This window comes from Carassius gibelio, chromosome A7, assembly GCF_023724105.1.
Source record: "Carassius gibelio isolate Cgi1373 ecotype wild population from Czech Republic chromosome A7, carGib1.2-hapl.c, whole genome shotgun sequence".
Lineage (NCBI taxonomy): Eukaryota > Metazoa > Chordata > Actinopteri > Cypriniformes > Cyprinidae > Carassius > Carassius gibelio.
Genome location: NC_068377.1, coordinates 3,160,972 through 3,175,397, shown reverse-complemented (window position 1 = coordinate 3,175,397; position 14,426 = coordinate 3,160,972). Strand labels below are relative to the sequence as shown.

General features: G+C 37.4%; 1 protein-coding gene across 5 annotated transcripts in view; it reads right to left on the bottom strand.

The window, feature by feature from the left end:
* Positions 1–14,426, bottom strand: part of LOC128016431 (signal-induced proliferation-associated 1-like protein 3) — a 49,902-nt gene that overhangs the window by 26,619 nt on the left and 8,857 nt on the right. For 4 of the 5 annotated variants that reach the window (XR_008184173.1, XM_052600920.1, XM_052600922.1 and 1 more), the window contains exons 3-7: positions 6,307–7,907; positions 3,735–3,859; positions 2,474–2,662; positions 1,758–1,932; positions 1,276–1,379 (exon numbers count right to left, since the gene is read on the bottom strand). Coding sequence is in view for 4 of the 5 variants with exons in the window: in XM_052600920.1 (XP_052456880.1) it covers positions 1,276–1,379; positions 1,758–1,932; positions 2,474–2,662; positions 3,735–3,859; positions 6,307–7,423 (1,710 nt within the window). In the remaining variant the exon portion in view is untranslated. Of the gene's footprint in view, positions 1–1,275; positions 1,380–1,757; positions 1,933–2,473; positions 2,663–3,734; positions 3,860–6,306; positions 7,908–11,399; positions 11,566–14,426 lie in introns of those variants that run through there. The other variant, XM_052600923.1, reaches the window with a different exon arrangement.

Here is a 14,426-nt window from a genome sequence, read left to right as displayed (position 1 = left end):
AAATTACATTAAAGTATATTTTATTCATTATACATGCTTGTCAGTACATTCAGCATTGTTTTAGCCATATTTCATAGACAACAGAGTTATGGGTTGCACTTTATTTTACTGTACGTGTACTTACATGTACTTATAGTCAACCTGTCCTCCAACCAATACGCTTGTATAGGTCGTTTGTCCAAATCCCTGAAATACGACTCATCAGAGCGTATACTACAATTGCGCCCATATTGGCAAAAGGTCGTTTTCATAGTAATTTTTTATACTCTTTTATTTTCACTCTGATTTGCGTTTCGTGTAGCTCAGTTGGTAGATTATTGTGTTATACCTTGATATGAAATCATGCTATCATGGGTTCGATCCCAGGGAACGGACATGCACAAAAATGTAAATGCTCAATAAATCATAATTTAGCATGATTTCTGTGAGGGTTAGGTTTAGGGGTGGGGTTAGGTGTGGTCATTCGAACGAATAAGCCACCTACAGTAGAAAAATATGTAGGAAATACTGTGAGATCGGTGTAAAAAGCCCACACATTGCATTTAAATAAACATGCGTTTTGACTGGTAATGACGTTATATGTAATTTCATGAAGACAGACGCAATGCGATACTGTCATTATTTTTACGCCCGCTAGAGGACACTTAACTTCAAAACATAAATATAGTTCGTAATAAGGTGCTTGCACATGACCTATATGGTCGTTTTTTGTTGGAGGACAGGCTCCTTATAGTGTACTTACAGTGTATTTATCTAAGAAAGTTCTGGTAATACAAGGTAACTACGTGGGGTAGGGTTAGGTTTAGGGGTAGGTTCAGGGTTAGTACCTAGTTGTTACATAGTTATTGTAATTACAATAATAAGTACATAGTATGTACATGAGGAACAGGACTGTAAAATAAAGTTCTACCGAGTTATGAAATTAATTGTAAATATGTACTTAAGTGATACTTAAGCTAGTCAAAAAAACAGCCTAGTTTTCAGCTAACTGCATTTAATATACAATTAAATTATCATACATTTCCATTTAATACTAATTAACATGCAACTATGAGTCTGAAAACACAAAATTCAGTTCACACTTAAGTAGATTCTTTTAAAGAACTCTAATTCTGCAATAAGTATATATTTTGCACAAGGGGAGACACCAGGAGATTTGCACATGCAAATGAGGTCTCAATACATATCCCACTGCTGATTCATATCATTGCGCTATTGATATACTGTAAGGGCTGCTCAGTTTTTAATGGGATGTTCTAGGGTTGTGTAGATTACCTGTTGTGTATTGTTGGCTGTGTATGGAAGCATGGTGGAAACATGGAACATAACCTCGTAATCCTGGTAGCGAGTATACAGTGAGTGTGTACCAGTGGAGTCAGCTGCAAATAAACACACAAACACTATCACACATCAAAATCTGGTATTGTCACTCTCTGTACAGTTTTCTTTCTATTATTTAATCATAAAAATACAGTAAAAACAGGAATATTTTGAAATATTATTAGAATTTTAAATAAAAGTTTTGTTTAAATATATTGTCAAATGTAATTTATTCTTGTGAACAAAATATAAACACCAAGTTTATGTGCAAAACATATGAATTTACATTTATTTTTTCATGGAACAATTAGAAAAAAGAAAAGTAAACAATATTGTAATTACATTCTACTTATATACAACACATGCAATAACATTAAAACTATTGTACTATGGTGCAATTGTATGAAGACTGACTGCATGCTGAGTTTTGGTCTCACTTTTGGTGTCTAGTTGAGCTCTGTATTTCTCCCAGCCCTTGAGTCGTACTCGCTCTCCAAGAAGGTCCAGAAACTCATCGAACTCTGGTCCGGCGCTCTCATTGTTATACATGTCCTCTTCAGTACTCTGTCCTGCTCTGCAGTACATAATGCCCACCTTATGCTGGAAATTCAACTTCATACACACATAAAACACACATTAACAGGGATGAAATTACAGTTACTTTACACACACAACATCATTCTTCCTCATTTTGTCACTAAGTCAGTTTCACATTGTAATCACATTGAATGCACAAGTGTAGGTGCAGCAACAGCATAACTGCAAAAGTATATATTACACTACGGTATATACATTTAACTTTTTAATATTATTTGTCAGTGCATTTATCAGATGCATTTATCATTCACTTTGCAAAAGCAATTTGTCATAGTCAACTAGATCATAGAGTCAACCAGGATCATTAGACAACTAAAATAGGAAGCAAGGATTAGAGGAGGAGAAATGCATTGAGGAACAGCACTTGTCAAGCCAGTTCATGTGACTTTATGTTTGAAATAGGAGTTGCACCAACTCTCTCCCTCTCTATATATATTCACAATATAATATTTTAAGATGTCTGTTGCATCACTATTTCTAGCCTATCAGTAACTTGTAAACACAAGCTGTCAGTTGTGCAGAAGTACAGAAATCAGATCAACATAACATCTCTTACCCCCTGCTCATCCAGTTTGAGGAGCGTGTCTCTGACTTTAGGGGATGTTGAGGCTAGTCTGAGGCAATGTAGGTTGAGATCGGGCAAAATAAACTCCAGCAGTCTCTTGGGTGAAAGGCCGCGTGGCGTGGTGTGGCGCGCTGCGGAGGGAACAGACTCCTCCAGGATCGAACCTCTCAGGGTCTTCAGCTGCAGGAAAACAGCAGGGACCAATTAATTAATGAGTGCAAAAGATATAATGTAGTCTTAAAGGGGTCATGACATATATTTATTTTTATATTTATTTTTCCCCTTCCATAATGTAATGCAGAATGATTTACAAGCTATTAGAATCACTTTGATTTACAAGTCAATTTCATCTTACTTTTAGACCAAATAAAGCAGCTGCACAAAAATTCTATCATGAGGACTCTCTGAAGATTTTAGCATGGTATTGAATATGACAATGCTAATGTATTTGGTCTTAGCGGAATAGATCTGCTACGCTGCTGCTGCTGCTCGTTATTGCTGTAAGTGTAGATTATTAGAGCCTTTCGCACCGCTTTAGTTCCAGAACTAGATGTACAGTACTAAAGTACTGAGACGATTTGTTGTGAACTATTTCCCAATACCATTTAAAGGGTTGCATTCGCACCGACAGTGTGTACTAGGATGTGACGTAAACCGGTCGACAGCGATGTCATTTAACAACGTTAACAAAGAAGAATAACGTTAACAACAGGAGGATGGAGTGTGACGCTGTGATCGAAGCTGTGTTTTTGCTGTGTTTTTGCTCAAAAAAGGCAGTCAGGTACTATAATCGCATCTATTTAAGGTATGTTTTAATCCTTTTTCAGCTTTATATTCTTAAATAATATAAGAACCATAAAAGCCTGATTTAACAATTATGATACTATTTTGCCAACCAATGTAATGTAATGTTGCATTTATACATATATTAATGTAATTAATATTGATTAATAATGTAATGTTCTAATTTAGATTTTAAAAAAGGAATAAAATGAAAAGTGGCATTTGTGTAAAAACATTCTTGTGATCATCTCTGATTCATTTCAAGCTAAATCAAAAGCAGGGAGTGGGTGGGAAATTGTCTTATTTCTGACCATTGTTTATAGAAAACGTGTAAAGCATTATAAGTGTACCCTTAAGGAAAAAATAAAAAATGCTACAAAATTATTAGACAACTCCTTTGAATGAATGGGTGAAATTGTTTCCAAATCTTTTTTGATGACTTCTGTGTGTGAGAGAGTGATATATTTACTTCAGTGGTCCTGAAAATGATTCTGTAGTTGTACTGGGACCCACTTGATCCCTCCTTTTCCTCCCTGCGGAAACTGACGGCCACCGGCCCCAAACGCTCGTCCATGCCAAAGAAATTCTGATGGTCTGGAAAAAAAGATTGAAATGAAGATTTTAACAATTCATACGAAATGCTAATTAATAAATAAATGTGAAAGCAAGTGAAACACTAGAATACTGATCACTAGAAAAAGAGGAACTATGATTGAGTAACCTTTAACGGCTCATGACTAAGATGAACAAATATGCATTATGGGTAAACCACTGTTCAACATGTATGGTAGTGTCAAGAGTTTGGGTCAATTTTGTTTCACCTGTATTATGAGCTTAAAGTGTTTCTATTCTCTCTCTCTCTCTCAATATTTGCAACTCTACACTGCTTTTGAATAGCAAATAATTGGGATGCTTGGACATCATAGCATCAAGGTATAAACTTCATTTGACTTCATATCACAGCCCTTTACAGAGCTCAAGACAGACTGACAGACGGACAATCAAAAATAAAATAATAATAATAAAGTCTAATATATTCCCCCCTATTAGATTTCTTAGGAAACTATTACTATTTTTTTTTGTTATTTTAATAACTATTTTTTAGTACTTTAGTAAAAATATTGTAAATAAACAGATTATGTAACTTTGCGCATTGCATGCTCTGCAATCTTACACTGGCATTTGAGAAATCTGAAGTCTGATTATACTTTGAAGTGCAGAATGAGTCATCAAAATTGCTGATCTGTACTCTTCACACCCCTAGTTTGATAACCACTGCAGTAACACATACATTCCCTAAAATAAGTTACTTTTTAATTATGACAAAATAGAATTTTATGTCATAAATAAAAAAGCCAGGACTGAGTGCCCCTTGTCACATCTACGTAACTAAAGGCAAAACAGACGGTGCTTATACAGTATGCACATACTATTCTGATGACATAATGTGCATCACACAAACTGTATGTGGACCCTCGCTTAAACCTAAAAACCGAAGTGCACTTTAGCCTTTACACAACATTGTTTTCAACTAAAAACTTTTTTGTTTTGGCCATTCATTTACACGACAACTGCGTTTTGGATGCCTGAAAACAAAAACTTTTAAAAATGTCTTTCGAAATGCACGATTTTGAAAATGTTACCGTTATCATCTCTGTGTAAACTATGAAAATGCAAGTTTGTAAAAACGGTGACATCAGTTGCATGCATTTCACATGTTCAGTCTATAGCCCCCTTCCTCAAATCTTGCCCTGGAGGTCCAATGCACTGCAGAGTTTAGCTCCAACCCTGATTAAAGTCGCCTGTCTGCAATTTACTAATGATCCCAAAGACATTGATTGACACTGATTAGCATGCTCAGGTGTGTTTGTTTAGGGTTAGCGCTAAACTCTGCAGGAAAGTGGATCTCGAGGTCCAGATTTGAGGATCCCTGGTCTATAGGAATGTGTGTAGCACTTTATTTTACAGTCCTGTTCCTCATGTACATACTGTGTACTTATTATACTAATTACAATAACTATGTTATAACTAGGTACTAACCCTGAACCTACCCCTAAACCTAACCCTACCCCATGTAGTTACCTTGTATTACCAGAACTTTCTTAGATAATTGTAAGTACACTATAAGTACATGTTAGTACACGTACTGTAAAATAAAGTGCAACCGGAATGTGTATGTAGGCAGATGCATAGTGTTTCTACAAAGTGACATCGCCAACTACTGGCCTGGCATGCATAATACTGTGTGTTTAGTTGTTTTCACGGACCTTCCTTATTTAAAGCGCTTGATTCAGAATAGCAGCTCGTTAGGAGAGAGCTCCATGAACCTTTGAATGCATTTACACTTGGCATTAACATGCGATCACCGTGATCCAGTAAAGCAGATCAGTTCTTCAGTCAATCAGGACAGGGCGCATTTACACTTGGAAACATCAAGTGACTTTTATATCTGGATAACTGATCGAATCTCTTACCCGAGCAATATTTATATAATATTCCAATCTGAAGTACGTTTACACTTGTCTTTTCAATGTGTATATGTGGACAACACTCGGATTCAGGTCGCATGTAAATGCCAAGTGCATATGCAACCTGAGTGGAGACAGACAAGAAAGACACACAAAATGTGAGGAGCAGTGGGTCCCAGAACCGGAGTTGGGAACCACTGCCTAAAGGTCCTTTTAAAGTGCCTATGCGTACCTTAGAGTAGTAATACTTGATGTTTTAGTAGCCCTTAAGACATGAATGCCCGATCCTGTTTCTGGAAATTCCAACACTCCTCCATCAAACCAGTAGATCTCCAGGAACAGGATTGGGAGCCCCTGCCTTAGAGTACTACTTTGAACCTTTTAGGGGCAAATATAGTGGAAAGATATTCCTTTAAAGGGTACAGCCTCAGTGACAAGCTGTTGTACCCATAAAAGTATGCTTTTAGCAAATTTTTCTGAGAGTAAAGTAGACTGAGCAGTGAAAATGAGTATGCAATATGTTTCTTCAAAAAGTTCAAACAAGCTTTGCCACACACACACACACACACTCACCTTTCATGTAAAAGTACTTGTGATAGTATCGAGCTCCAAGGTCTGCATGCTCTATGAAGTAGTTACTTTTCCCCTGTGCCTGGACATGGCTTTCTCTGGGCTCCTCTAACACGGACACAGCATTGTTGGGACTCTGAAGACTCCTCCACCTGTGCCTGGCGGCCCGTGGCAGGCAGAGCCCCACACTCTCCTCGCCACCCATCTCATTTCGAAAGTGAGGACAGCTGAGCAGGAGATCATTATCGTTCCCATCTCCTTCATCGAGCAAGGACTGCTCTAAATCTTCCGAGCCAGTCCCACTTCCCAAGCTGCCCTGAGAAACTGAGGAAGGTGTGGATTGTGAAAGCGGACGGAGCTGAGAGGCAGCTGACGCTCCGGACGTGATGTTTTTCTTGCGCCCGATGCTGTCCCGATTGGTCGCAGCCTCCGACAGGTCAAAGAGGATGCTCTGTACGTCATAGTGTGCAAAATTGCGCACCCAAGCACCACCTGGGACTTGGTCACAGGAAAACTGAGGGGCCTGCGGAGGGGACGATTTAGCCTTCTTACCAAGCCCCTCTGGTTTTGGGGGCTTGACTGGTTTTGATGTGTCTGCGGCTGGAGCACAGTTTCCTTGATACACGCCGTCCACCTCAGGAGGTGCCTCTTGCAGACCCAGCAGAACAAACGGATCTCTGAAGCGCAAGGCACTGGGACTGAGAACACCTTGATCTTCCGAACCGGGGTCTACAATCTGGGTTTGTCTTTCTAGCGAGGACAGGCTACCGTACTCTCGGTGGAGGAACTCGCCCTGCCCCCCAGTCCCAGATTTGTCGCCCCCTACTCGTAGCAACTTTCTCCCGACTTGCCCCGCTGAATCCATATCTCCAAGGGTGACATCACTGTTGCTGCGCTGCATTATGTGTCCACGACCTACTGTCCTCAGATTCAGTGCAGCTGCGCTGGGGGAGACAGTCTCGCTGTTTGTTCCCTCTCCCTCTCTCCTAGGGGGCCATTCTGCCAGGACTCGTGTACGTACACTACCACCATCCTGCTTAGGGTCAAAGTTCACTCTCGCTAGTGTCGGGCGTGGGCTCTGCCTGCGGAACTTGCGGATGAAGAGATCGTCTGATTGCATGATTTGAAGATGTGGGAAGTTCTCGCTTTTCAGTTGCCCTTGCCCCTTTTGTTACACCTCGCCACCAAAGAACTGCATCTGTGTGAATAAGGAGTTTTTGGGGAACTCAAGTGACCAACATAAATGTTTCTGTTCTAGCCATGAACAATAAAAATCCCCAGCGCTGCCAGTAGAGCTCCGGTCAATGAATTCCTCATCCACTAAAATATTCCGAATGCTGAGCGCAACCTTCTGCCTTGGAATAAAATAACAGCTGCACAGGCTCCAGAGATGATTTCAATCTCTCTGTAAACATCTTAAGTTCTAACATACAGGATTACTCTCATCATTACTGTTATATGAAGCATCCAGAATGACTTTAATTGCATGTGGACTGACTGAAATTGGATTCCCAGTCAGGTACGCCTCGTTGTGACTCTCTGTTCACGGCTGACCACAAGCTCTGTGCCCTTCAGAGACCCCGGCTGCATCCTCCACTGTATTCCTGCAACACAATGAAACAGGTTATTATTAGTTTGTACGTGATAATAGATGTGTTTTTTTTCTAAATTATATTGTGTTGCTTGACAGTACATTATATGCTGTGGTAAAATCTGCTGAACCACTTACACTGTACTCTTCATCGATCTATCCAGCTATTACTGGGAACAGTCGTTTTAAGTTATTTATATTAGAGTGGTTTGTTGATTGACTTTAAACAATCACTTACTTCTTATATTAAAAGAGGTCATATTTTTGTCATGTGGACAAGGTTTAACAATCCGACACTAAGCAGAAAACTACAGTCTGTGCTGTGTACTATATATTTGTTCTATTTCGCTCTTTTTACCCATCTTTAATAATTGCTTAAGGACAAAAAAAAAAAGGAAAAAAAAAAGATAATTAGAAAAAAAAAAAACAAGAAAATAATTGGTGGTTTCTAATGAATCCATTCAATGTTCTGTGTATATGCTCCAGTCTAGGGCTGGGTGGCATAGCCAAACATATTTTTTCTATATCATATATAGATTTACCATTAATGAGGAGAGAAATGCTTTCTATATGTTTGTTAAACCTTGAGAATTAATATAAAAATACGTTAAGCTGTATGCACTAATCTTTGGTAACACTTTATTTTAAGGTGTCCTTGTTACATGTTACATGTACTTACTATTATAATAACAATGAATTATGCATAATTACATGTAAGTAACCCTAAGCCAAACCCTAATCCTAAACATATAGTTAGTACATGAAGTTAATTAATATTACTCAGTAGGCTACTTAAATGTATAATTACACTGTAACAAGGACACCTAAAAAAAGGTAACCTAACTGTTTAATTTAGAGTCCCATGAAATCCATTTTATTTTCCACAAAATCTTGTGTTTTCCATATCATGATTTTATGATTCAATACACATTTATAATCAAAAGTTAATTCTGATGCAAATTATGCAATCCATTCAAAACAAAACATTGCATTTTTATTTTTGTCAAAGTAGATGCTTCATAACTGAAGTGTATGAATTGAAACACAGATTAAGAAGGTCTTGGCTTTATGATATTCCTTAAAAATACTAATATTATTACTCTGGGAAAGTTCCTAGTTCAAAAATGTAATATATCTGTGTCATAATTTCTTCAAGTTAAACCAAACCTTAATTTTGATGGGTTGTCGTAAAGATCTTTGATTTTCAGTGTGTATTTGATGGTAGTTTTTCTCAAATAATAACACAGTGAAAAGCTTGTGAAATGACTCGTGTTCATGTTCTCATATAGTGAGATGCAGATGCTGAAAACACGCGTCATGTGTGTTTCAGAGTGTGTATCAGACAAAATCATGCCATTCATTAATGCAGAGACACACAAAACATGCAGACTTATTAGCCACATGCACACACACAGCTGACTGGGCCGTTTTATCACTCATCAAAAAGATTACGAATCTCTAATCCAGCTGTCTATTCTAGTGACCCTTCAAATTAAAATGTAAAATGTAGTTTAAAGGTGATGGTCACAGGCCTATTTAAACACCGGCACAAACATGATGTGGTTGCTAAGGTAGAATAGTTTTCATTTTTATACACTTCCTTACTGTCAAAAATAGCACAGACTATGGCGCACATCAGACCACATCCACCCAGCAGACCTGCACAATAGTTGCTCTGCTCACAAGAGGAGGGGGCTTCCTGCAAACTTTGCCAATGCATTGGAAAGTACTCATGATATATGCCAAGATTTTTAAGTCCAGGTTGCATGATTTTTGCCTTATTTACTCCTGCACACACCCTTTATCAGGGTCTCTAGTCTTTCTCTGCACTCTGGTTTGTTGGGGAATGGAGGAAGAGGAAGATTAATATCACAGACATATGCCTTTTGTTTTAAATAATCATCATTAAGAGTTCTAAGGTATGAAATAACAAAACAAAGTTTGGCGCATGTAGTTTATTCTGCAAAACTAAATATTATGTGAATTGCCTAATGTGCAAATGAAAAAAAAAAAAAAAAAACTATGGCAAGCAGTTTTGTATTTTACTGTCACCAGTGTTCTTTGTTGCAATTTAATTTTGACAATAATAATAATAATAATAATAATAATAATAATAATAATAAAATCATGACCTTATATGTCTATCTATCATATTATGATATCTGTAACTTTAAATTGATAAGTACAAATATAATTCTGAATTAACGACTAGTTGTAATTACAGATTATAACAGAGTTACAGTCTAATTTTGACAAGTCTTATTGAATTACAGATATCTACTAGTAAAGTAAATTAAGAATAACCTGAATGTGATTTTTATGTCTTAATATCATAAGACAGCTCTTGAATTAGACTTTTGAAAAGTCAACTGTAGCTCTCTAAAATAAAAATAAAAAGTCATCTGAGACAAAGAAATATTCTGATAACTGAATTCTGCATTTCAGCCCATACAGATACAAGCAATGTCTTTTTCCCCCTTAATCAATGTAACATATCCATAATTCACTAACATGCTAACTAAACAATACAAAATAATAATAATATTATTTTTGTATTATTATTTAGTTTCTTTTTTTTAGCATTGTTAAGTTAGCATTTTTGCATGTTAGCACAAGCCAAATTGATGCACCCACGTATATATATATATATATATATATATATATATATATATCTAATTCAGCATTAGCCAGAACTAAATTAATGCCGATAACACTTGGAGCTTTAGGATAAAATGGCTTGCCATATTAGACACTGAAAGAATGTGTTGGTGTTTTGGCCAGATATAAAAACCACTTAAAATTTCAGAAACACAAATCAGAACGTTTTACATGAATGAGGCCATCTGAGGTTCTTGCAAAAATCATTATTATGCAATGAACTTCAAAAGTTTGGTAAATCCACAGTCCTTTATCCCCTTCACAATTCTAAGACAATTTCGAGATTTTTTTTTAGCTTAAGCCAGTAATGTTTAAAATGAGACCCATTTCATAAAAACTTTCCAAATTAAAGTAGCCTATAGCCCTTCTTATGTTTTCAACATTTAATCAATGGATGGCTCCACACGCATCCACAGATGTCTGGGCTAAATATCCACTGACCCCAGAACCGCCCTGAATAGATCATGTCTTTCTCCGCATCGTTTTGTGCTGATGTGCCGTTTCATCCATGCACTAAATTGCATCCAAATTTCGCTAAAAAGAGGGCATCGCAATAAGAGCAGTGTGGACGCAGTTAATAATCTGCCTGCCTCCGACTCATCAACGCTTAAAATAAAATGAGCGTTTATATGAGAATGATAACAACAAAGGCTGCTCGCACAGAATAGACGACGATATGAATCATTGCCTGCTACATTTCAGCAATGCCAACCGGAACAGGACGAAGTCACCGAACGAACAAAGAAGCGAGCAGCACATCCTCTCTCGCTTACCGTCTCCGTGCCGATTGCATCAGTGGCACTCGGTGTCACTCGCATTAAAAACAGCGCTCTCGAATCAAACTCACCGACAACAAAGCGATGTCTGACAGCTGTCTGCTCTCTTCCGCTCGCTCTTTTTTTCACCTCGGGTAATTCATGTCGAGCCTACAACATAAACTCGACGAATACGCCGTTTCTGCACGGCGACTTCCTGTGATGTGCAACCTCGAGAACAGGTGCAATGGTGCAGCGAGCCCTTCCGATGCGCGCGCCTGCCGAGCGCCAATACGCGAACACTGCGGTGATGTGTTTTAAAGGTGAACGACGAGGATTTGACGGTTTCATCTCTCTTTCTCTCTCTCTCTCTTGATCTCTCTCTCTCTCTCACACACACACACACACACACACACACGGTGTCCTGATCTCATTTCACACTCTCCACTCTTGAAAGATTTCTGCTTAGTGCAGATTTGGAAATTTAGCAGAATCCAATGCCAGACCTGGTGCTTCTCTCTTACTTTAAGACTGGTCCCTAATTCGTTAGATTGGTGGACAACTGCACATCTAATTCAATCTCAGATGGGGTTTTTTATGAGGAATTAACGCTTGTTTTGGTCAACAGCTGTTAAAAGAATCCAACAAGGGATTGAACAGAATCTGTAGTGCATTACGTGTAAATTATGTTGTGCTTTTAACACATTTGGTTACTTGTGCACTATCTGTTTCCTCTTTCTGGTATGGGAAATCACTAAGTCCCCATTCTCAGTATACGCCGATTCACCTTTCAGTTTCACTTCCAATTTTCTGACATTTTAAAAAATGTAGTACATTTTTTTGTTGTTGTTGCTGTTGCTTTAACTTCAGATGTTCACGTATTTGCACAAACAATGTCCTTTATGGTACAGCCATATCACTGAGCACTCACATGAATAAGTGTTTTTTGGCCTTGTTTTTCAGTTTTTTTAAAAAGCTGTTGATGCTCTTTAGACGTGTCTCGTTATGTGGTTTGAGTTGTGCTTGTATGTTTGTGGGTAAGAGGATATTTTGAACTTTCAGTGGAGACTATTGCATGTCTTTTTGTCATTTATGTTTACACTGCATTAAACATTTAGGATGCATTATCATACATCATACATATTTCATAAAGTCAATATGATTGTAGCCTTTCTGCTTTCTCTTACCTATTTTCAGTTTCAGGTGCATCACCTGCTAATGTGTTTTATTATTTTTATAAGTTGTGGGTTCATGCATGAATAATTGGTAGCTGAAAATAGATGCAAATATGTTAAAAACTTTTTTCAATGTTTCCCGCAACCCAGCTACAGTAGTCAAACCTTTCACAGATGCAAAAAAGTGGTTTAAAAAATACAATTTAATGAGGTAATATTACATTTCTTTGAGGATAACGTGTTTGTCAAGAACATTATAGCCTACTATATGTACATCCAAATCTGGCTATTTAATGTTTAACCTACAGCATTTTTATGAATAAACATCACGGGAAATGCTTGTTGTTGTCCTGTATTTATGAATCTACATATAGATCATTGCTGATTGGGAACTAAAATGGAAATGTTGCCATATTATACGTTCAGGCTCCAAATATAAAGTCTTTATTGAGCCGGAAATCTGATTTAAGATGAAGGAACAACCATTCATGTTGCAGAGCCAAACATGTGGAATAAGATGCACTTTCGTAAATATAATTTATGGACTGGCAAATATGCACGCACAAACATAAATCAGCATTATAAGATAATATATTTATTTATGCATTTATTTTTATTACCGCCGAAGATAAAGTAGCTCTTAGATGCATTTGTTCAACCTGACCTTTAACACACACACAAAACATTTTTTTTATGCATTTATCAAAAAAAAAAAAAAAAAAAAAGTGCACGATACGTACCTTTGAACTAATTTGTAAAGTCCCTCTGCTGTCACTAATTTAATTTTAACCCTAAAATACACCTTTACTAATCAAATTGACATATAGAAAAAAAAATCCTGTGCAAAGAATTGTTTCATGGCTTAAAATGACTTAAGTGTAACTCTACCTTTACCTCATTTCGTATATACAGATTTAGTAGCTATATGCCACACATGCTCTACTTTCACCTGGTTAACTGACGTTGTAAAATCACAAGGCATGTAGCAATACTTGATTCATTCAGCCATGTGTGTTTGACTCCAAAAAAGAAGAGGAGATGGGAATTACACAGGGTCCATGTAGCAGAATCAGGGTCGTCTACAAGTGCATGCACACACGGGAAGCTCTTGTCATCAAGACAAAATCCTTATGTGTGTAAACATACTCGGCAATAAAGCTTTTTCTGAATTTCTGACTTTACTACAAATTAGTTTGCAGTCACTGCTTCTCCCCTGTACTTCATATATCCATATTTCAGCAAAACAGTTTTGATTTTGAAAATTGCAATGACCCATTGGGCCTACGCCAAACACTTAAATCCCTATCAAGTAGCTATGATACACAGCTATGATGGCCAGTCTTTCTTACAGTTTTCAGTTCCCTGTATGCAGTGAGAAATTAAACAGTAAAAAGCCTAAAAGGGTTCTGCTGCACATAATGGGAACATATATAGGATAAATATATGTTATAGCAGTTTGATTGAAGAACAGAAAGCAGAGTAAAAAGGGAATGTGGTTTTTATTTCGGAGAAGCTGTATCCTATGTTTCTTGCCTGACTCTGACAGTCACCCTTATTATAGGGTCTGCTTCCTGTTTGACAGGAAATGATGTGATGCTGCCTGACCTTTATGTACTGTATGTTGGGAGGATGAAACTGTCATGCCATCCTGCCTGGCCTGAAAGAACAAGGTGAACTTGTAGTTTCTCTCCACTTTGTTTCCTCCACACTCACGTTTTGTAAGTGATTTGTACATTTTAACATATGCTCTCATACAAAGCTAAATTATTGTTCCATATTTTTGTCGATAAAATTGGAACAATGTAGGTGTAAACGTTCTAGATTGTACACAAAAAAATACAAAATGCTAGACTAAGGCCCTGTTTACACTGTTCACATATCTAGTGTGATACAATCACAAGTGGTCAACCGAGAGAGATTGAAGTTAACACACACATCTCAAAT